This window comes from Acanthopagrus latus, chromosome 4, assembly GCF_904848185.1.
Source record: "Acanthopagrus latus isolate v.2019 chromosome 4, fAcaLat1.1, whole genome shotgun sequence".
Lineage (NCBI taxonomy): Eukaryota > Metazoa > Chordata > Actinopteri > Spariformes > Sparidae > Acanthopagrus > Acanthopagrus latus.
In genome coordinates this window covers 12531801-12555416 of record NC_051042.1, presented here as the reverse complement: position 1 = coordinate 12555416, position 23616 = coordinate 12531801, and the positions used below count along the sequence as shown (strand labels likewise).

Below are 23616 nucleotides of genomic sequence, written 5' to 3'. Positions count from 1 at the left end.
GACTCTCTGAATGTGTCTGGGCTTGTGCTGACAATGACTATTGCTTCAGTATCTTGGTGTCATTAAACAATTTCCTAAACTACAGATTTCCTGATGTTGACTGTTTGACTGAAAGGAAGGCAGATAATTACACACACACAATGTATTTTAACAATGCAGGTCTGCTCCCAATTAGCAGATATTTAAAAAACTATTTAAAAAAGGCTGAATCTTGTAAATGCTTTCTTCCAATATCTGCAAAGAGGGAAACAAACGACTTGAATATTTGTGCCGTTTAGTGAGGCAAGTTGTACAGACAGATCTTACCCTCATTAGCCCTTGATGGATGCGATGGCCCACCTCATCAACACTGCGGCCCAGCTTATTAGACAAAGAACTAAAAATTGGATCCTCCTTAGAAAGCAGTGGGGAGGTCAAGTTTGCCCTCTCTTGCACACCCTGGACAGACAGAAAGAACGGGTCACTCACTTGGAATCTTAGTATGTGACTGGGCAAACACAAAGGCTGCATTTCTTTTGTGAACATAACAAGAATTCACAAACGATCCTAACTGACAGAAAGGTTCAATTAAATTTTCAAGTGTTTTATAAAAAGATAAACAGCATACAAACTTCCAACACTGACAGCTTAAATGTCTCTGAAACTGTGTACAAGTAAATATGTCATGCTGGTGAACACCCACTGGACTCCAACCCGATAATGCAAGTACGGACAATAAATGGAAAACTAAATGAAATGTGGGGGACTTGAAAAACCACTGTCCTTTAATCTTTACCCAAGTGTGTCATTTATAAATAGGCTGCTGGACAGGAATCAAACTTTCAGACAAAATCAAGCTGTTCTCGAGATCCAGAGACACATATTAAAGTGGTTTACATATCCCCACAGGCACATTTTTTATTGCTAAAAAGGGCCATAAACAAATGTGATGGTATCCGGCGCAATGAAAAACATATCTTCAAATATCACACAAACAACTTTGTTTAAAAAACAGCAACAAAAGCCAGACTGTTCCCTCTAAGCTGTAATGTGAGAACTGTTGAAGCAGTTTTCTTATTAGTTCTGAATTACTGGGATGTAATTTATTGACACATCATGTGTCTAAGTTAATTACAATATTTAAAACTACATTTTATTTAATACGGTTGGCTGGGCTTCCCTGTGTATATTCATTCAACTGTCAGTCTTTGGCAAAAATGTCCTGTTAAAAATAAAATTTTTGGTGCTCTTAAACTGTATACATCCACAATTTCTCAGCATTGCGCTGAACAACAATGATGGACCACATGGACTCTTTGTAATTGTTGCTCCCAGCTTTCTATGACCAGAACCAGAACTGTTCACAATAAATAGATTTTCTTCTTTTTCAACCAGAATGTTGGAAAGAATCTGCAAAGCCACCAACAAATTTAACACTTTCATCAACACTGCGAGACGTTTCTTGAGAATCCTCCTTGACCACAGCTTATGAGTTTTAAATTAACATATCTAAGAATGGATGGTATTTTTACTAATACATTTACCGCATACACCTACAGCAGCCCTCTTTTCAAATGAAAGTAAGCTAGATGATAGTCATTATCATAAGTCATTCACATCTATTTTCATTCTGAACAGATCATTGGCTGATTTGACCTCTACTTACCCTGAGATGCTGGAAAGCATGGATACTATATGGTAGTTCAAACACTTTAGCACAGTCAGGCTTTTCTAGATCCGGAGGCATAGCTGACCTGGAGTCCACATAATCTTCAGGGCTATTGGAGGCAAGGAGAGAAATCGTGAAACATTTTCATTGTTAAAGAGACACTCTTTTTAGGTTAATACATCTTGTCAAGAGATAGCTCCATGTTTTGGCTATGTATGATTTAAATGGTGCACTAACCACCTTAAAAAACACTGTGGCGATAGCAGCAACACTGGCTGGGGGCATGTTTTATTGATGAAGGCTTACCTGATGTCTTTGCTTTCCAAAGAGATATAAGTGCCATCATACAGGTCGAGGTCTCCCAGTGGTACCTTAGCCATGACACAGTCTGGGTCCTCTTTGTAGTGTCTCTGCTCCAGCCCTGTGTCTCTGTCCTCATTCTCCTCAATATGAATCTTCTGTGCCACAAGCTGCTTCTGCTCAACAATGACAGGGACAAACAGTGAGGACTAGTAAACACAAGAAATGGACTGCTGTTCATGACCAGTAACTCTAAGCAATGAATGAAATAGTGCCAGGGTGCTCTTCCCCCCAAAGAACAGAGATACTGATGTATCTTTTCTGCACAAATTAAAATTAATCTAAAGGGTTGAAATCCAAAGATAAACATACAATGACAAAATACATATTTGCACAGGCTACTGTCAAAGTGAAAGCCACACACCTCCAGCTTCTTGAGGTAGTTAACACGAGCATCTTGCCTCATGAAGATCACAACGTCATGTGGATGCTTCAGATTCAAAGGTGAGTGAACCTGAAACATAAACAGTGTGATAACCAGTGGGTTAATTTAACGATATGGCAGTTTACTGAAATCATACTGAGTCATGTTATTAATTGCCTTTACAAATCTAATTCCAGATGAGCAAAATCAGCTTTTTAGAACCACAAAGCCTGTCTCATAAACATAAAAAACGGTCTTTCCCTCTATCTACATAGGGGAGTACTGTTTGCTGATATGTGCCTCCATAAATCGTTAACGTTGTCTCTGGCACACTGATGAGCGGTTTCCAATACGGATGTTGACACGGGCCTGGAATACTTTGGTCATCTTGACCTCAAACACCTCACGATAACGTCACTTTTAAGGTAGGGTTAGCTCGTGTATGCTAACCGATTTAGCCAAACAACACGAATTGTGTTGCTACTTTCGCGCTGAATGCAGCCTTACCAAAGCTGGCAAGCGAGTTTCGTTGAGTTCAGATAAAGTGCTAGATTAACAGTCACAAACCACGTACCAAAACGTCACCATTGATGCTAACAAAAATAGCTTCACATGCTAGCCACTTAACGTGAGCGTTAGCAGGTCAATGAGCTAACGTTAACTGTCATACCTGTTGTTGGATTTTCCCATCCTCCGTGACAACCCAGTGGGTCGTAGCTCCTCCGGAGTCCACTATAAGTATGCAAAGAAGGATGAAAAGCTTCCCCTGAAATGACGGTTTTCGCGAATAATTGACACGACAGGGCAAAGACTCAGGACAGATTTTCCTGAGGTCCGCCATTTTTCTGTCTCAGTTTTGCTCTGTGGCAGCCGTTACCAGCCTCCGGCCAGGCGGCGGCGCTCACGTGCGCGCCGGGCGACAACTGAACACATCATCCCTGATGACGTTTGGACCGAAAAAAACAGGAAATTCTGTAGAAACGAAAAGTTCGAGACGTTTTGAAATCAAAGGTAAGTACAAGATAATAATGATATCTGCTTCCAGTCACTGCTTTGCTGCCGCTGTTTTTGGTGAGGACGTGTGCGTGCTGCCCTCTGTATAGGTCAGTATTGTATTTTTTTAACCGCTTTTTTTTTTATCAGCCGGGCTGCAAAAGTTCCGCATCCAAGGGCATGACTGGTCCACCAAGTGACAACATTGCGAGCGCTCTTTATTCTATGCTGGGGTTTAGCTTCAAGTATATGTTGTGAAATAACTTGCGACGCCGTCCAAGTGTTAAAGTTAGTGAGAGTTCAGTAAAGGCACAACTTTAGCTAACGTCATAGCTACACTACTGCTACGTTCATGGCTTACTGGGTACTTCCCTTGTAGCTAGGTGTAGCTTCACCTCATTTCACAGTTTCGACACATGACATCCACTGTGTGTCTTACAGTCTAAAGTTAACTGGATGGACAGTAAGTCAGTAAGTTAGACATAGATGTGCAGTCATCCAGTTAGATTACTTGAATGAATAAATCTGCACTGTGATCGTTTTGATATTATTTTGTGTGTTAAGCTACAATGCCACTAATATATTCATACAAGGATGCTATGGCAAAAAAGCTACGTTCATGTCAAGTTTAAGGTTCAAGATTCAGGATTATTTTGGCATTAAATTGATGGGAATTCAATTTAGGTGACTCGTATTAAACAAAAATCAAAACAGAAACCACAAGACGACACAGGTCCTTACCTCACTGAGAGTAAAACCTGAACAATGCCTGTAAATTCACATCAAAGGGGCACTGTGTAGTTTCGGAGAAGAAATTCAAACAAATAATATTAATATTTACAATAGTAATGAGGTAATAATACAAATTTTCCCCTTGAGCTGTTCTCAGAGGATAATCAAGTCCCCGGAGCACTGTTTGAAGGTAAAAAGTTGGCAGGGTCTGCCATATATAAACAAATTAAGACATCCTTTAAGAGTTTAAGTGTTTATTCAGTTTATTCGGTCATGAAAAAAAACAGTTTGTTTATTGAGTTTGTTTAGGCATCATTGGTAATCATTCAGTTTCTGCTCTGATTAAAATGTCTTCCCCACAACGTCAAATTGCACCTTTAACAGTATTATTCATAATAACTAACAGAAAAATAAAGCAATCATTATACAGCCGATATGATTGGTCAACTGACAAAAAAAAAATGAATATATGTTATAAGAAAATGTCAGAAAGACATCAGATTGGGCTTTAAAAAATTGTGACAGACTTTTAATCTATTTTTTGCCAATTTAAAGGCCAAATAATGATTAATGTATTTAAAATTTAATTTAATAATGAAAATATTTTTAGCATCCTTGAATGCTTTAGCACCACACGTTATGTACTGTTGTGTTCACACAATACGAACGGTACCTTATAGGAACATAACCTAGCTTTCCAAATATATGGCTTTATACCTCCCCACTTTTTTTTTTTTTCTCAAAGAAGAGAGGAAGTTGAGACTAATAGTCTTCAAAAAAAAAGGGGTGGTTGCTGACTATTTTATGCAGTTTTGTCCAGCTGTTTCCTTGAATTTAGCTGTTGGCATACCACACAGTTATTAGTTGAGACCATCATAGAAAAATGACTTACCATCCCTTCATTAATGTCATGTCATAAATATGAAAGTCTTTGCTGAGCATTCCACGATACTGTTGAATATCCAGCATTAAGAGAGGAAATAGTCGCTGATGCCAACTTGGAAAAATAATGAATATGTCCCCCTCTGCACAGATGGCTTGCTTTGACAGCAGTAAGGGGAGTCTGGAGGAGGACAGCTATGAAGGAGCTGTTGGTGGAGAGCTGTCTGGCTGTGCATTGGCAATGCTCGAAAAGGAACGGGAGTCCCTTCTCAGCCCTTCAGAGAGCCCTGGCACCTACATCAGCAGCACCTCTGCTAGTTTTCCAGCCGCTGTCCCCCCCCAGGGCTATGATGTGGAGTTTGACCCACCTCTCGAGAGTAAATATGAGTGCCCTATCTGCCTCATGGCTTTGAGGAATGCCATTCAAACGCCCTGTGGTCACCGTTTCTGCAAGAACTGCATCGAGAAGTCCATTCGGTATGCTTTTGTACAGCTCTTTAGATAACACTGAATACTAAATCAGGTCTGTTATGCATTTGTTATCAGCTTCACTGCAATCATTCTTTATTATTAACAGAGCAATCTGTCAGTTACTGAGTAATGATTAAATATAAATGTCATCTAGTTACAGTATGAGTCTGAATTATGCAATATTTAACACTGAGACGACTTTCCTGCTGTAAACAGAACCTGAAAATCTTAATGTTCAGTCAACATCCTTGCTATTCTCCCTCTTATCACAAAACAGTGATACAGGACAAAGGTGCCCTGTGGACAATGAAATGCTGTCAGAGGACCAACTGTTTCCTGATAACTTTGCTAAACGTGAAATCCTGTCACTAACTGTTCGCTGTCCCAATTCTGGCTGTGCTGACAAAATGGAGCTCCGACATTTAGAGGTGAGTGAGTGAGTGACGCTGATTTTGAATACAGGACAAGCAAGAACATGAAAACAAAAAACTGAAATGACTGTAGGTTGCTCAATGAGATTAATGATATTCAGATCATTGTGATATTTGAGATTATTTTTAATAGACTATAAAATATTTAAAAAACCATGTAACTGTAGTTGGTTGTGGTTGATCTGTCACGATCATTGAAAATAAAGCCTTCAACAACTTGTATGCAAACTGTCCTGGAGGACATGTCTCACTTCATGTTGAGAGTGCATCACAGTTTCAGTGCTCAGTATTGTTCTGTGATTGTAGTGTAACAAATGAAGAAGGAAGTAATGCTCATTTGATAAAGCACGTTTCACATAGCAAGTGCTTCACAAGTAAATTGTTGAAAAATAAGACAAAAACTGTCCGCAGAACAAGCAATAGGCCAGGAGCAACAACCGATTTTCACAATCACAATAACAGACACGAACTAGGAGAAACAAAAGCCAGTTTGAATAAAAACGACTCTAAAAGTTGGCAATAAAATAAGATACTGGCAGCTCAGCTTTCCTCTTCTCTGTCAACACCACCAGTGTCAGCACAGGCTGTTCTTCCTGACTGTCCCTCAAACTGTTGGCTCCTAATCAAGGAATTAGTTCTGAATGACACATGTTTGAATCCTAATAATGCGACAACACCGATTGTTTGTTTGTTAATGTTCCTTATGGATGCATGATGAACATTTCATGCACTCACTACCGTCCACTAAATAGTGGTGAGGAATTAGGGGAGCTTTCTATGTGTCTACATAAAGAAAAAAAAATGTTAGTTGTCAAGTTAAGAACTTTCTCTGGTGTGAACGATTAAAGTGTTTACTCTGAACCACTGCTGTCCTGCTACACAATAAAATTACCTGCATTGTGTCAACATATTGTTTACCTTCCAGAATCATTTAGCATGCTGTCAGTTTGCCACTGTGCCTTGCCCACAATGCCAACAGTCTGTGTGGAAGAGCCACCTAGAGCAGCACACAACTGTTGAGTGCCAAAGGAGACCTGTGTCGTGCCAAGATTGTGTGGCAACCTTTGTTTTTGAGGAGAAAGAGGTAATGTGGACTTGCTTATGTAATTGCTCCTGCTGCTTTTTTTCAGAATATTGCTCATAGGAGAATTACACAGCTGCATTGTGAATCAGTGAGGATTAGTCTCCTTACAGTCTGGTTTTGGTTGCTCCCTCAGCTCCATGAACAACAATGTCCCTTTGCCAACGTGACGTGCCAGTACTGTGAGATGGATCTGATCAGAGACCAGGTGGGTGATAGAATGTCTACCATGAATTTGGCCTCAGATGAATCAGAATGTTTTTCAGTCGTGAATTGTTATTTTTTTTTAACCTAACTTTAACGTTAACTTCTCTTTTGTTTTAAGAACGGGAAACTGTTTCCTACCCAGTCACACACACAACACATTTCACAGTTAATGTAGGCCACCACTGTTTCTTCTGTGGCAAAGGCAAAAATGAGACAAAAAAAAAAAAAACCTTTGAAAGGGTTTTTTTTTTTTTTTTTTTTTTCAGGAAGTGAGTTATTTCCCTCTTTACTGCTGTCCACAGTTAAACAGTCATAACTGAGTTGTTGAAATCCTGATTTGAATACTTTTGAAGCCTAGCTGATGATGTTTTTGTTTCAGATGGAATCTCATTGTGATACAGATTGTCCAAAAGCACCCATCGCCTGTAACTTCAGCACCTTTGGATGTAAGGAACGGGTAGGTAATGAAATGCAAAGTTTGTTGCATTACAACTCTTCCACGCACTACCAAAATAACATAATCTATTAGTCCTGTTAGTCCTGCAGATCAGGTGTCAACAAAGAAACATTTGTTTGCCTCCGCAGATGCAGCGCCACAACCTGGCTCAGCACATGCAGGAGTTCACGCAGATGCATATGCGCTATATGGCGGAGTTCTTGCGTGGCCTTTGCCTCAATGGCACCACACCCAAATCCCTGTGGGCCCAAGGACCTTCTGTTTCCTCTGAAGATCTAGGAGCAGCAGCATCAGCACCAGCCTGTAGTGGACCCAGAGGAGCTGCGAGCTGCAGCGGCAACAACTGTGCCCCAAGTCAGCCAAACGAGGAGATGCAGAGGCTCAGGGAGATGGATGGACGATTGGTAAAGCAAGATCACCAGCTGCGTGAGGTCATCATTTTAAAGGAAACCCAGGTAAAGGATGCAGTGAAGTTTGTCACAGTGTGTAATCACAGGACATGTGATCGTGAATGTTGTCTTTGTAATAACAACATATCCCTGTCGTGTCCTTGACCTCTTTCCTACACGTCAGCCATCAAATGTGACGTTCCAGCACACCTGTGACTTTAACCTACAGTTATTAGATTGTTATTGTTATCTTGTCACATTCATGATTTAATGCCGAGTAGGCTGGTAGCTTTGAAAAGACAAGGACATACCAAAGAGTCAAGCGTCATACTTGTATGGTACTCAGTGGCTCAATGGTTTCACATAAAGGGATACTTACAGTTGTTTGGTTCTTTCATCAGATTCTCTTCATCTGTTGGAAAGTATGAATAAAGAGAAGAAAAGGTGATTTGAAACTTACTCTATTAAAAAATAGTAGTTGTAGTAAAATACTAGATTTTTACACTATATAAGTGTTGTAGCCTTGACATCATTAGATTTTAGAGAGATAAGCCAAAAGATGTGTCTTCAGTGAGGCCCTGTTTAGTGAACACAATTGAATGCCTATTTGCAGTAAGTTATATTTGGCAGTATGGCTTCCACACGCATACATGGGAAGCCTTTAATAGGAAGAGCAGCAGCAAAGACCCCTGCAGGGTGCAGAAAAGAGCAGGCATTAGTGACAAAAGAAGTGACATTAATTAGGCAGACACAGCATGGAAACGAGGAGGTGGCGTGAAGGTCGGTCGCAACGCAGCTTGCAGAGGAAGCAGCGAGAGTAGGCAGGCGAGAGTGGGCAGGCGAAAGCAGCGAATAACGCACCCTGTGCGAGATTTGCCGAGAAGGGGATCAGCTGAGCCATCAGCTGATGTTGGCTGACTTGAATGTCAGCTGTTATCAGCTGATGTAGCTGGGATTGTGAGCTGAGCTTGACTTCCTTGGCCTCCCTGAACTTCCCCCGTGCTTAATTTTCGGCAGCATGTTGTCTATCTGTTTTGTTTCACCAACAGTTTGGATCTTGTGCTTACGTTTTTCAATGGTGTGTCTATACAGAAGGCATGTCAGCTGCATGTTTAGACATCTGGCTCACACAGACATTTGTAACAGATCGACTATATTTAGATTAATATATTGTGACTACAGTATTTATATATTGGACTCTGAGCACGGCCAAAATGTGGTTGACCCACAACCTGAACACAGCCTGTGTAGACACAGATAGGGCACTGAGGCTGTTGATGCTTTGCGAAGTTGCTGCTCACACTTTTCCCGTGTGAGCATAGTGTGTGAGCATTTATCAGTTAAAATGATTGTTCCATCTCTTCCACAGGCTGGCCAGCTTGCAGAACTCAGACGTAGGGTTTCGATTCTAGAGGAGACAGTGAAGGAGCTGGAGTCCCAGCAGTGTCACGGTATCTTCATCTGGCACCTCAAAGGTTTCTCTGCACACCTGCGGAACCAAGAAGCAGGTCAGCCAGTTGTTGAGCACAGCCCCGGCTTCTACACGGGCCGTCCTGGCTATAAGCTGTGCCTGCGCTTACACCTGCAGACCCCCAATGCCCCGCGCTGCTCCAACTATATCTCCCTCTTCGTCCACACAATGCAAGGAGCTTTTGATGGCCAGCTGACCTGGCCATTCCAGGGCACCATCCGCCTTTCCATCCTAGACCAGGGCCCTGAAGGTCAGCACCACACTGAAGTGATGGAGACTAAACCAGACCTGCAGGCCTTCCAGAAGCCCACCATCCAGCGCAACCCCAAAGGATTCGGCTACGTCACCTTTCTGCATCTGCATCAGCTGAATCAGAGATCCTTTGTTAAAGATGATACTCTGCTTATCCGCTGTGAGGTGACTCCACGTTTTGACAATATGGTTCACCGTGAGGGACCACCAGTGCAGCCTAGAGGACCTGAGGCCTCAGTTTCGAGGGACTAAAGTCAAAACCATATCTACTGGATCAACATGTTGCAGAGTTGTCAGTTCAGTACTCAGTATCTCCGTGTTTAATTCATGGACAAATGGAAAATTCATGTTCTTGCAAGTATGCTAGTATTTATTTGTTTGCCAGCTTTACTCACACATTGTACCAACATTCAACAAGCCTCATAAGTTCAAAGTCTGTGTATAGTACCATAGTCAATAATACTTATCAGCTCAATATCACTAGTTTTATCATGTACACTTACTGCCTACAGACTGAATGTTGCTAAAGACTTTGCTCTCTTGGTCTGGTTGCTGGAAACTGCACTGAATGTTAAAGATCCTCTTTGTGGAGTTTTTGATCACTGGTGGAACTGTGGAACTTTTTGACAGAGGCAGAGCCACATAGTGTAGGTTTTTACCATATCCTGTCCTAGCATAAAAGGATTTAAGTGTGTGCACAGTGGCATGTGAGTCACGTGATACACACTCTACTCTACTCTACTACTGCACAGGACAAGACTTGACTTTGCAGTGCCTGGGTCCAGAAAGACATTTTCTTGTACCAAGTAATAGAACAGAAATGACCGTAAAAACAATAAAGAAGTGCCACGAAAACTCTGAAAGAGCTTCTTGTAGGGCTCCAGGTTACAACTGTTTTAGTCGCAGATGCACCCAAAAATCTGTCAAACGCAACTTAATATTTTCATTGGTCACGTTTTGAAACAACTGAGTGCATCACGTTTTCTTGTTGCGCGTGGACCTTTGGACCTTTGGACCTTTGATTTCATGCCCACAATTCTTTACATGATGGGTTAAGAAGCTGTAATGTCTTATTAGGTGCACCTAAATCATGTGTGAATGTACCTAAATGTGCACCAGCACAGCCAGATTAAAAAGTTAAGCGCTGGAATCTGGAATAGAATTTGAAACCTTAGTCCATCAGAAATTACACCTCGGGAGGTCTTTAACGTTATATTATTGTCCTGCCTTTCTTGTTATCAGAAACTTTAATTCCATGTATGAGCAGCTTTCATTTGAATGAATGGGATGCTATCGCAGAACCTCCAGTCCATTTCCTTTAATATGTCTGTGGGTAAAACAAGATGCAGAGTCACTGGAGAATGCAGCACAGAGCCAAGAAATAAATGTGGCCATGTCAAACAAAATTTAAAAAATAATGTACAGTAACATCACTTTGCTTCGTTGTATTGTGCCGAATATTTGGTGGCGCTGACATGGCAAGCCACCGCCAGCAATAGGTGAAGAAGAAGAAGAAGAAGACTACTAGTTTTGGAAGTAATGCAAGTTTCAAAATACGCCAAGGAATACTAGAATGTAGAAATACTGCATTTGTTCAACCTCAAGGAAACATACAGTATGTTCTGATTGGAAACTGACTGTAGACATAACTGTGTTTACACCTAAACACATATGGTAGCTTTTAAGCGCACAACTGTCATCAATATGCTCTCCAAATTCAATATTCTGCACTCTGCTGTTTATCTGGTTTAATTATCACTGTGGATCTTTAACATAACACGTTACAGCTGTGCAGATTTGTCACTACACTGCTCATTTAGGTTTTTTATAGAACTTGAGGTGCCTTTCACACAAATTCCTGCCTAACGTGATATGGAAAAATGTTTTCGAGAGTAGACATAAATCCATCATGGGTCAGTGCCCTGACTTTAATACCATACCACCTGTAAAGCCTTTACATGTAATAATTAATATATTGTTGTTGTTTTTTTTTTTGGTTTTTTTCATTCCCCATCTGTAAGATGTATTCATTGTGATGATGCCGTTTAGAGTGAGCTGATGTTGTTGTTTGTGCTGTGTCAGTGTTGTTTGCCATGGATCGTGGCACATGATCCAATACTGATGAGAATAGCTGTAAACTTAGTCAATCTCATTTAATGTCTTATACTGACTTGGACTATGGATTAAAAATATATAGTTAAGCGAATTTGTTTTTTCCTGAGATAAACCTCGAAAAAAAAATTCTGCGACAGCTCTGAGACACACAGGGAGACGTCTCCGAATATATCCACATCATTTTATTGATTTAAATCAAAGTCCAAACCGATAACTCCTCATTACACCATAATCATACTTAAAATATTCAAAAAAATCTTACATATCATAATTAGCTGTCTGCAAGACACCAGTTACCACTGTCACGTTTATTCATCGATGTAAGGGAATTTCTTGTTGGCTCCATATCCTGGGTGACCCCGTCTGGCTGCTCCACCCTCTTGTTTCACGTCTTTTTCTGGCTGACTTTGAGGTGCGTCCTGGTCGCCGGTCGGCTTGGAGCCTGTCAGAGACACTGAGGTGCCATGCCATATTAGTACTTAAATACAGCATACAGTAGCACATGAGTATAATCACAGTATACTACAGTATAGTCACATGATTGTGAGTTGTAAATCACTATTAAATGCGTTTTGTCTCACTTGGAGCTCTCGGAGCGTCTTTCCCGCACTTGAGGGTGCTTTGAGCAAAGCACTCTGCCATCCAGGACAACACCTCTCCACAGTACCTGATCTGCAGGCAGAGACACAAATGACTGACATTGCAAACTGTCACTTTACCTTTAAGCTAAATGCAACCTGATTATGTGTCCGATGGTGTGATTGAGTTCCTGTTTCCGGGTTTACCTGAGCATCCATGGATGCCATCCGTTTCTCTTGGTCCTTGAACCCGCCGACAATCCTCAGCAAGCTCTGAACCCTTGATCCCAACCAAAAACCAGTTAAAATCACATGCAACGCTGCAATATCTATTTATGTTTACCACCAGGGGGCAGGAGAGCTTTAAAACCGGCTACAGTTTGGCATCAAACTCTGGTGGAGCCACTGCACGACACCTGCCCTGCAGCAATGTTTTCCAGAAATGCAAAACAACAATTACTTTGAGGAGGTGCTCTTCAGCCTCTCCTCACTGCTCTCCCAGTGCTGGCGCTCCAGTTTGGCCAGGTAGTTCTCTTTCTGCACGGTCTCCCATGTTATCAGCCTCTGGTCCAGCCCTGCTGGCAGCTCTCTCTCTGGAAAAACACACACACACACACACACACACACACACACACACACATGGATGGAGTCCAATAACCAATTAACCAAAAGGCAATTTCTGGCAGGTGAAGGACAGAGATAAGCATATGGCGTGTTTTCCAGTATTTCATTTAATTTTAATCTTAATCCACAAGGAACTACTCTAATATGTGTTTACATTAAAACAGAATGTCTCCTAATGGCATTGTGATGAAACAGATGGATGTAACCTTCGTACCCAGATGCTCCTGCTTGGACTCGGGTTGTTTGACCAGGCTGAGGAGGAGCTGGGAGAGGTGGCTGATGATGATGAAGGGCGGGGCCAGCGCTGGACGGCTGTGGTATTCCACGATCAGGTTGTATCTCTGGAACTTCCAGAAGATGTCCGTGTTGCCCTGGACCACCTGGAATGTGTAGCTGGGGAAAACACAACAACAGTTCAGTTAAACCGCGGAAAGACAGGGACAGAAAGAGTCGCGTAGCTCAACTCCTTTCATCAGACAAACGCGTAAATGGTTCATTCGATTCCCCGGACCCTGACCTGAACATGGCAATGAGCAGGTTCAGCAGCAGGACATTGGTGACGAGGAGGAAGATAACAAGAAGCAGGATGACCAGCCAGTTGGCGTAGATGTTGGGACACGGCGGCCGTAGGCCCATGATTATCTCCTCTGAGTCATCGGTGCAGTTAATTTCAGGCATGCGAGCAGCTGTGCTCCGTTTAATGAAAGAACAAGAAAATTAGATTAGGAGATGCAACATTCAGGCCAACAGAAAGGCATCCCCGACTGCACAAATGATCAGAACAAACAATGTTCACGGGCAAACACACCTTTAGTTGGTTGTATTCGCCATATTATTTCACATTAGTTACCGCATTCTATCCCTTTGTTTTTAGGCACCCTTATTCTTGCTTTTACTGCTATTGTGAAGCAGGTTTTATTCTCTTGTTTTTAAGTACATTCTGTCTTTTCATATGTGAAGCCCTAGGTGAATGTCTTTTCTTGACTAAAGCACTTAGAGCTGCGCATCTTTTATGAATGTTACAATAACAAATAAAGATTATTATTATTATTTAACAGTTTAATCTTCTTTTCACTGAATCCACTGGAAAATTTGCTAATCTAGTGTATAATTCACCATCTATTTCCTCCAGGGGAATCTGGCCAAAGATGTGCAGGTAGGGGCGGTACAAGGCTCTGCGGAACACCCAATCGATCCTCGGGTCATTGGGGTGGAGAAGAGCCTGGGTGGCGACGCCGTAAGCGATGAGCCACACACTCAGGAAGAAGAGGAAGAAGAAAACATCCTTCATCTGCGAGACAGAAAGAGACGCGTTTTTATTCCCCTCCATGAGCCACTCTGTCTTCATCTATGACCATCAACGTCATACAAAAAAACGATATAATGACTAGAGCGGTTAGACAGTAGTACTATGTCTTGGTCACCATTCTTTCCACAATGATGATCTTAGGGCCCAGCTGTTTATGAATGGCAAAGATGTGGATCAGCCGTAGAGTGAACACCATGAAGTCAATCGCCAGGACCGTCCTCCCTGCCTCGTAGGTGTTGTTTGCCATCCTGCAAAATCAAAAATAAATCGTACATCGCTGTGGCCCTTCTTCCCATCCATTCACTCAGTCGTTTATTTCAACGCCGTAGCCTAGACCATCAAATGTAGAGGCTCCACACTGATGTCTCGTCCGATAATTGCTCAGCGGCATCTAGTGTTAAATTACCTGCATGAAACCCCGACGACAAAGAGCGAGATGGCAACCATGTCGCATTTGTTCCAGTTGTCCTCGACGTAGAGTTTGAACTTTTTCAGGATGCTTATCTCTTCATCCGTGAAGAAGCTCTGCGTCACAAAAGACAGTTGATTCATTATTGTGCAACTCATGACACCATCAAAAAAATCTTAAAACAGGTAGTTCACAGCTATCATTTTCGAGAAACCTTATCTCAGCCTCGGTTTCGTCTCATTTCTTTTAAGTGTTTTCCTTATCTCCTTTCATAGTATTAGTGTTTTGATAGAAAGTGATAGCGTATAATTTTTTATGACAGAAATCAAAATATAGTGCATACAGTGAACATTTTAATGTGTTTCCTTGACGTTTTCTCTTTTGAAGCAGTTGAACAATTTTGTGCTCAACAAATGAGACTGAAATATAAATAACATTAGTACAAAGTAGTTTCGGTCGGGAACTAAGTGTGTAAAGTTGACATTTGATATGTAAATGTGTCCACATCCTAAACTGTTCTAGGTTTTTATGGGTAAATGAGGCGTTGACAAATATTTCTAACCTTTTTAAAGGCATCCATTATGTCTCAACCCAGTGTTTTTTTTTTTTTTTCTCTAGCAGAGCTGAGTAATATTTGCCCTCTTCCAGGTCATACACTCTAGCGCCGTTCAGACGCACCTGCGGGGCCAAAAGGGAGTTGGCGAGTACACAACTCCGCTGCTCTACCAGCACCTGCAGTGTCCCAAATTCTCAGCGCTGCAAAATGTCTCTGACACCTAGGCTGTAAGGTTGAGTCGTCTCCCTGTGGTCCGAGCAGGGAACATGAAAGTGCATCAAGAGCCAGTGCTCGGCCCCTCACCTCAGTGGTACATATAGTTCAAGAACAAGCTGAGGTCTGCTGCCTCCGTGAAGTGATGGAGACCGGTGTGAAGGTCGTGCGTGTCACACTGCAAAGTCCAACACTGCGACCAAACATGTTCACTACAACACTACAGTTGCGGAAATGTTGGGACGCCGTGTGAAACGCAAATGAAAACAGAATGCAAAGTGGTGATGGTCGTTTGTTGCCCCTGTCCCGACGTGTTGCCAGCATTAAATCCAGAATACACTTACATTTGCAAAAATCAATAAAGTTGGTGAGGTCGAAGATTCAATTTATTGCCTTTGTGGTGTTTTCAGTGAATATATGTCAAAGAAAGAGAAGTAAATTATAACATTCGGTCTGAATGATGTTTCACACAGCTGCTATGTCAGAATTCCCCGGTGGTGAAACGTTTTAACAGAAGCAGGAAGGGAGTCTGCTCTGCCTGGGTAATTTCTTTGCAGCACTGCTGCTGCTTTTTGATCTTTACAGGGCATGAATTGATTTGTAAATAGAGCAGGAAGTGTTATAGACAGATGCCGAATTGATCCCCACCTTGCCTCACATTTACCACAAATGCAGCTCTGTTGCCTTAATATGAGGAGGTGATGGATTCTGTTTAAATATCAGCGACACTAATTGTCCGACATCTCGCCTAGACTAACACGCTGCACTGCAAAAAAAAAAAAAAAAAAAAAGGATTCAAATGGACTTACACAATACATCAGCACATACAGGCCTGTAACAATACGTGCAATGTCATAGTGGCTGTCGCACCTTTGTGAGAGCGAGCAGCCTTGCACCAGCCCATCAATCAGATTTTTAAAAAGCTGGTAAAACCTCACAGTCTCTGAACTTGTTCCGTGACAAGTGTGGTAAGAACAGGGGCCCCTGTGGCACCGCCTTCCCTCAGGGGGAGAGGCACGAACCCCTGGGCTCGGTGGCATGCCAGGGCCGCCTCAAGCTGAGTGGTGCTTTTTTTGGAAACCTGTGCCACAGTTCTGCTCAGCTCAGGGACTTTCTGAGATGCGCGTTGAAAAAAAAAAATGAAAAGGCGAAAGGAGGGAACAGCGGTGAAGGCCTGTCTCATCTGGGGCTTTTTGTGCCCAAGGGAGGAAGGCTCAGCGGGATCAGTGCAATAAGGGATCATGCATGTCTGACCGGGCTCACCGGGAAGAAGTCAAACAGAGAGGCGAGACGCTTGTGAATCCTTAAAACCCCGGAGAGATTGAGGTCATTGAAGTGATTCACATCACCTCCTACTCAGAATTGTCTGAGTTGTCGAGCCTGAACGCTGTGATGGAAACACATCTAATAAGTATGACAGTGAATAGGGGAGTACTCAGATCCTTAACAGAAAAAAAATATCCCTAAGTAGTGGTGTGACAGCTTAAAATGTGTTTAAAGCGAGATGCTAAAGGGAACCGGCGATCTGGAGTGCTTCCACGGTTACCTGTCTAAGCTCCTCCAGCACCAAGGTGAAGACCCAGAAATACAGCATGATCTCTGCGGCTCCGGGGCCAAGGGGCGGCGGTGGGCGGAAGTCTAGCAGGAGCACGTAGGTGAAGAGGAAGAGGAAGGCGAAGTACATGATGACGTTGCCGAGGAACACGGTGACCGGAGCGCTCCAGAAGCGTCGCCAGCGGCGGAGCAAGAAACGCCACCAGACTGAGGCGCAGCTCTGTGCTGCTGGACCACCTGGTGGAGAGTCCCTGAGTAACGAAGAGAGGAAAACATACTTCAGTGCTTCTCAAGCTCAAGCTTTTACGTGCACAACTTAGCTAACATGTATAAAATGACCTTAGGCTTCTTTAAAAAAGACCTGATAATGGATGTTGTTGATGACACTGATAATTGGGTTTGTTAATGCAGGCCGGGTGAATGTCTGTGTGACCCTTTGTGTCTTTGGTTTTGGGATTTAGTTTGGATGCTTCTGTTCTATTTTGCAGGTTTCATCCTCATGTGTTTTGGTCAGAATCACACTAGATGTCTTTGTCTTTTTACCCAACATTTGTGATTGCTCTATTAGTCACACCAGCCCCTTATTAGGCTTCCCTCACTAGTATATTTAAGTCTGAGTTTTTACTTTCTGTCTTTGTCAGTTGGTCTGTGTTTCATGTCTGCTCCATGGTCCTGTTTTCTCCTCTTGGTTTGCCTGTCGCTGCAGCCTGTGTCCCGGTGTTCCCTTTTGTTGGTAGCTTTGGGTATTCTTCTGATTTTTGCTTTTGGATTCTTGCTTTTGTTGCCTGCTTTTCATCGCCTGCCTCGCAGCGTAAAGCAAAGGAAGAATTCATTTGGGGAACATGGTTATTTTCCTGTGCACATGACAATAAACGCTTTGACTTGACTTCCGTTTTGTGGATTGCCCCTTTACGTCAATAAAGCTTGCGTTTTGTTACATCTCCTGCCCACCTCGGTGTCTTCCAGTTGGGTCCTTTTTTGCTCAAATAAAGTTGAAGCGGAAATTATCTTTTATACTTGAGCGGAATTTAGACCAAGGTCAATTTTGCAGTTTTAATGTCAATATACAATGCAGGGTAATGAGTAGTACATATTTCAGGGGGGGGAAATGAAAATGAGAAATTCACGAGATCATTTTCTGAATCTGTGAAGCTAATTCGAGGGTTAGCTGATCGCACACTCACAAAGGGTCGTCGTCGTCAGTCAACAGTAAAGCCTTTTCTGTGTCCAGGCTGTCCAGCTCCACAAACTGCTCGCGGCCGTTGCGATTATCAAGCTCCTCGTCACTGAGAAACACACACACACACAAAGAGCGTCAGTGGACACAACATAAAAACATCAGACATGTTTCTGTCCAATCTGACAGGAGCTTTTAGTCCCCGGAACTACTTTTCAGGGAGCCAAAGGGCTCCTTCAGCCTGTTGTCAAGTTAGTCTGCTGACAAATGAAAAAACTAGTCGTGCACATAATTTCTGCATCAGACTATACAGCAATAATGCTTTAACTGTAGTCTATAAGTAGCTCCACATGTAACTGCTGAAAGTGGTTTGCATAAACAGATTTGAAAACAAAACAAAAAAAAAATGCTACTAGGCCTCGATCAATCAGAACTGCTCAGTGCTTCATAGCTCCTCTTATGGGAAGCACTACATTCTGAGCCGGGACTGTTCTGGTGGGGGGTAAGAACTTAATATGGACCCTGTTCCCTTCAGTGGAGACCCTCTAGTCCCTGGGGAGGTAGCAGTGTCAGATTGATCACCTGAACTTTATGAGGTTGGTCCAGATGAGTGGAGGACAGAAGAAAGACACCACGAGTTTGGAGATGGCCGTGTCTGTTGTCATCGCCCCCCACCAGATCTTCGTGAGGAGAGCCTGCAGTGAAGGTTCAAGCTGCGCGTGAGGGCAAAGTTCACCACAAGAGGGCACCACATGCCACGGAATATTTCTGCCTCACAGCCCTGTGACTAGACCCATGCCTCATACAGGGAGTTACCTAAGCTGGTTAACAGGATGGGGGGGAAAGTGTAATGTTGCATAAGACGTGAACTGTTTCCTTCTCCGGAGCTGTCTAGCTGCAGCTCGGAATGAGATCCCTTACATGAAAGGATACCTAATACTTAGTCATGGGCTTGTCCGCTCTTAATAACACCCCAGTAATATCCACCTTCTCTGGAAAACACTACACATGTCCTGGATTATGATTAACAGCGTCCCATTTTAAATAAGGCTGTACGGCCGCGACTGCGTGCTCTGATAAAATATTACTTTACTGTCAGGAGTTTTCTGCCTACTAACGCTCCCTGCTGACATTGACTACCAATTAACTCTCGGTGATGACTTTGTGATGACAAGGTCGCCTGTTGGTGGGATATTCAGGCAAAACTGTGCACTGATTGGAGCCCAGGGAGCAGCAAAAAGAGACGGCTTTAAAATAAGCAATGGCACGCAAGGCACTGGAAAAGCTTTTAATAACTGCGGGGCCAAACAACACAATTTAAACACAAAAGGCAGCGCGCTCTCTGAAACGGCTGAGAGACTGAATGATGAAAGTTAAATGTTTTGTAATAACAATAATCAGTTAAATGGGAGCCAAGCGAGCATATGGACGTGTCTCCTTGTTACCTGAACTCCGTCGTGGGCAAAGAAGGATTTGGCATCTGCCTCGGTTGCCAAGTTAAGGACCGTAGATTTGCTCCAGCAGTGTGTTCTCCTCACTAACAAAGCATAAGCCCTGTCTTCACTGTTGGAGTAACACTCTCCAAAGACATCTGCCACGATAAGAACAATAGGCACTCAGTGTCAGCCTCTTGGCTGCAGTTGAAGGATTCACACATTCAGATTCATATTTTCATTCCCCTCCAGTGGGATGTGCTCGTGTTTGTTTTGTTGTGCTGCTGAGGTCAGGGAGTGAACCCATTGCTATGTCTGACCTTTACTTTTTTTTTTTTTCTTTCCAATCACACCGTCAGTTCTTGTCATTGAATGGTTTGTGTGCTCACCAAGGGCGAACTGCTCATACTTGGCCTCCTTCATACTCCGTGCAGACTCAGCTTCAGACTCCAGTCTTGCCATCTCTTTCAGAATCTTACAACCTGCCAGCGCTGCCGCAACCGCCTCGGGGCCCTGAAGGATTAAAAGAAAGCTGGATCGGAGAAATGGGTCTGAGAGAAGGATCTGAGAAATCCAGTTAAGAATTTTAGAGAGCTGCTTCTTTTTGCATCGCAATGTGGCGTACTGCACCCCTGTCCTCAGCTGATCACATTTGAAGTTGCAGACGTCTTTACCTTATACATTTTGGTGGTGCTTTTTTTTTATTTATTTTTTTTATCTTTTTTTATATGGAGGACTTCAAATGTCCAAATGCAGTCTTACCCTGGAAATGACTACAGCGGTGTTTTTATAGGCCTGAGAAAGATTAAACACTTCCCTCAACCTTTGAGGACTCCACCTCAAAAGGATTACATAATGTGTTTCAAGAATTTTGGTATGCTTTTCCTTCCTGCCTATTTTTCTTCCTTTCTTCTTTATACTGATCACCATCTCTGTCTGTTGATTTAAATAACTTTTTTTTTTTTTTTAGTTTTTAAAAAAAAAAAAAGAAAAAGAAAAGTATTGGCAGTTTTGGTAAATGACAAAAAATATCCATTATGGTCCTTAGCTTGAGGAACAGTTCAATATTTAGGGACAGGCAGTAATTTGTCTTCTTAGCGAGAGGTAGATAAGATGATAGACACCCCTTTCATGTCTGTCCATGCGATATGAAGCTGGAGCCAGGAGACCGTGAGCTTGGTTTTGCATAATGTCTAGAAATGGGACAGCAGCTCATCTGACCCCGTCCAAAGTCTCTGCCTGGAGCTGAACTCCTCCAAGAAATAGCCTGCTCCGGACCAAGAGATAGACTGGCACCTACCCCCTGGTTAAATCAAGATGTTACATTTTAATTAGTATGCTAGTGTCAACTTACGACAGAGGCAGGCTAGCTGTTTTCAGATGTTATACTAAGCTAATTTAACTGTCTCCTGTAGGTCCCGCTTCGTCTTGAATGGTCACATATGATATATGATATGATAGTGGTATCAGTGTTGTCCGTCTCTTATCAAGATGGCAAATAAAACATGTTTCTGATAAGTGTTCAGTTGTTTCTCTAAACAGCTGGTTCACTTCGGATGGATTTCTTGTCCCATTTTACAGGAGGAAGAGGATGTTTGTAGAAGCCAAAAGATTTTTTTTTTTTTTTACAAAGAAAGTCTTCAGTTGGTCCTTTCTGGATAGAGATTAGCAATGTCTGTTAAAGCAATTAAGTACATTCTGTTATTCTATTGTCATTTTCTATAATCAGCAGGCAGAAACTTTAAAGGACTAATGCGTCAAGTGTGTACATAAAGAGCAACACGGGCCAACTGAAGCTGGGAGGTTTCACTTCAAACCACTTCACACCTCATTATTATAATGATGAATGATTCTTATACGTTACGCTGTGGGCTATCTCACTCCCGGGTTCATATGTATGTACATATTTTGCTAGCATTAGCCAGCCTGCAGGAGTAATAGTGATGAGGCCTTCAAACGTGAGAGATACTTCAAACAATCTAATTACGAATGCAGAAATCTTGGCCCGAGTCGGAGAGTTAGAAAGATTTGCAGTAGGGGGATGCACACACGCTGAATGTAATTACCATAATTTCAGATAATGTTTGAAATAAGAATGCAGCAACGGAGCACATCTGGGTGACCGCTTGTGGGATTACAATAATTGGCTCCCTCAGTTCGGTTAACGGCTGTAAAAGAAAAGAAAGGTGCCTTGAAAAGATGTTGAAAACAAAGAGCAATTATCACTGATTGGTGTCATTTAATCTATTCACAGGGCATCAATCCCATGTCAGGATATGTTTCTCATTAACTTCATCACGACTTCAGCCACGCCTGCGCTACCTCACCGCTCGATGAATATACTGCCCCACGGAGCAGCGTGACCTTCATTTGAATAATGTTCTCGGAGATAAGATAGCTTTTTACTTCACCTCACTTCTTGATAAATATGCCGTTTGCCAGGCTCTTTTATCTGAAGTGACATTTTCATATGGCAGGCCTGACCCGCACCTGCACTGTTGCTGGCCCACATCACTCTTGTTCACACTGAGGCCAGAATACAAACCATCGCAGCAATTCAGCTCACTTCAGTTCGGTTTGAGTTAAGTTTTTTTTTTTTTTTTGCCAATGCCAGGCACATTTCGACGTTGAGTGGCTGAACCACACGGGGCTGAGACGGAACGAGCCGGAGCTTGACTGACTACAGAAGACTGACCATGGCCCAGAAGTAGTTAGCCATCTGCTGTCGGTTCTGAAGGACGGCCCAGAGGAAGAGATCCCTCCAAGGATGTTCGCAGCACTCTTCTAACTCTGGCAGGTTCTTCTGGGTGTGGAACAGTCGACCCTTTGCCGGTTTCTCCTGGAGCACAAAGACAGGCCACGACATGTATCAGAAATGAATTGTGAGCAGGGACGCTTGCAAACGACGCACGGAACATTTTATAGCATGAGTCATACATGGCAAAATAACTTATTAATAAATAACCAATTACCTTCTCTGCCAAAGAGACAGTCTGGTTGTGTCTGTCAGCAGTGGATATTTTAAAAGTCTATGAAGTGCTTTCTATAAAAACACGCTGACCTTCAGCCAGGAAAAACAAACGATTTTTCATCATTGCACAAGTTACAATTTCTTCTCTGAGAAAATCACCTTTTAACGCTGTGTAGTATGACATATATAATGCATGTATAATATATAAAGAGGCGATTTTACTTCTTCGGCCCGGGGGGGCCAAATATGATATCCATCAAAACAAATCAAAAAAATAGTTGCTCAGTGTTGTGGGAAGGTCTGGGCATAGTCGGGGGTGAGAATCGTTGCCTAGAGCCGGTGAGAGAGTCTGGATTAGAGCCAGACCCCCCTGGAGCATAAACACTTTGTATTCTGGTCTGATCCAGAAACCGTTTACCGAAGGGGGGGCCGCTCAGAGATTACTTTTAAACTTTCAGATTAATCTTCACTCCTGTTTATCAACCCGACTGCAGCAGCAATCCGCAGTCCGAGGTCACCTCCCCTGTACTCCTCGTGTACAGTAATGTTGACTGCCTGACTGGAGCTGAGGGGGAAATGTACTTTATTTCATGAACAACATTACAGAGTAATGGGGGAAAAGAATAGAAAGAAGAGACTAGATAAAGGTCTAGTTGTTTATAGACATTTTATTGCAGATTTCCTACATATCATATCTTTAAAACATGATAATTGGGGTAAGAAAGAACACTGAGGGAGTTGAGGTTGACTTGATAGGAACGGCAGGATTACCTAAATATTGTGATGTCCTTAGTGGTTAGAATTCATGCTTCTCTCCCACTAATGCAAGATGAGGTTGCCATTTAAGATTCAGCAAGTGAGTTTACCATTGAGTCTGCATATCGTCTGTTTAATTGCATCTTTCAGGCCTTCAACGGAGGTTAGGAGGGGAAATCACTC

At 42.5% G+C, this 23616-nt stretch overlaps 3 protein-coding genes across 6 annotated transcripts in view; 1 reads left to right on the top strand and 2 right to left on the bottom strand.

Annotated features, from left to right (window-relative positions):
• Positions 1-3291, bottom strand: part of ttc17 (tetratricopeptide repeat domain 17) — a 19156-nt gene extending 15865 nt beyond the window's left edge. The window contains exons 1-5 of the mRNA XM_037094808.1: positions 3043-3291; positions 2373-2462; positions 1955-2124; positions 1646-1757; positions 307-438 (exon numbers count right to left, since the gene is read on the bottom strand). Coding sequence (XP_036950703.1) covers positions 307-438; positions 1646-1757; positions 1955-2124; positions 2373-2462; positions 3043-3213 — 675 coding nt within the window. The 5' untranslated portion in view covers positions 3214-3291. The remainder of the gene's footprint in view (positions 1-306; positions 439-1645; positions 1758-1954; positions 2125-2372; positions 2463-3042) is intronic.
• traf6 (TNF receptor-associated factor 6) lies at positions 3242-11934 on the top strand. 3 transcript variants are annotated; one of them, XM_037094809.1, is made up of 8 exons: positions 3242-3383; positions 5131-5456; positions 5728-5878; positions 6807-6965; positions 7099-7170; positions 7549-7626; positions 7755-8081; positions 9385-11934. In XM_037094809.1, exons 2-8 carry the CDS (start codon positions 5131-5133, stop codon positions 9988-9990), a joined length of 1719 nt encoding a protein of 572 aa, XP_036950704.1. In that variant the 5' UTR covers positions 3242-3383; the 3' UTR covers positions 9991-11934. The 3 variants fall into 3 exon arrangements, with proteins under 3 accessions (XP_036950704.1, XP_036950705.1, XP_036950706.1); XM_037094810.1 differs by having other exon boundaries at positions 3356-3475; XM_037094811.1 differs by lacking the exon at positions 3242-3383 and adding an exon at positions 3808-3828.
• Positions 11187-23616, bottom strand: part of trpm5 (transient receptor potential cation channel, subfamily M, member 5) — a 25123-nt gene continuing 12693 nt past the window's right edge. Inside the window, exons 11-25 of one of the 2 annotated variants that reach the window (XM_037094806.1) lie at positions 22402-22545; positions 20096-20219; positions 19719-19864; positions 18856-18968; positions 18281-18382; positions 17089-17347; positions 14771-14889; positions 14480-14612; positions 14172-14346; positions 13573-13741; positions 13270-13448; positions 12892-13024; positions 12639-12711; positions 12435-12525; positions 11187-12307 (exon numbers count right to left, since the gene is read on the bottom strand). In XM_037094806.1, coding sequence (XP_036950701.1) covers positions 12162-12307; positions 12435-12525; positions 12639-12711; positions 12892-13024; positions 13270-13448; positions 13573-13741; positions 14172-14346; positions 14480-14612; positions 14771-14889; positions 17089-17347; positions 18281-18382; positions 18856-18968; positions 19719-19864; positions 20096-20219; positions 22402-22545 — 2106 coding nt within the window. In that variant the 3' untranslated portion in view covers positions 11187-12161. The remainder of the gene's footprint in view (positions 12308-12434; positions 12526-12638; positions 12712-12891; positions 13025-13269; positions 13449-13572; positions 13742-14171; positions 14347-14479; positions 14613-14770; positions 14890-17088; positions 17348-18280; positions 18383-18855; positions 18969-19718; positions 19865-20095; positions 20220-22401; positions 22546-23616) is intronic. The other variant, XM_037094807.1, reaches the window with a different exon arrangement.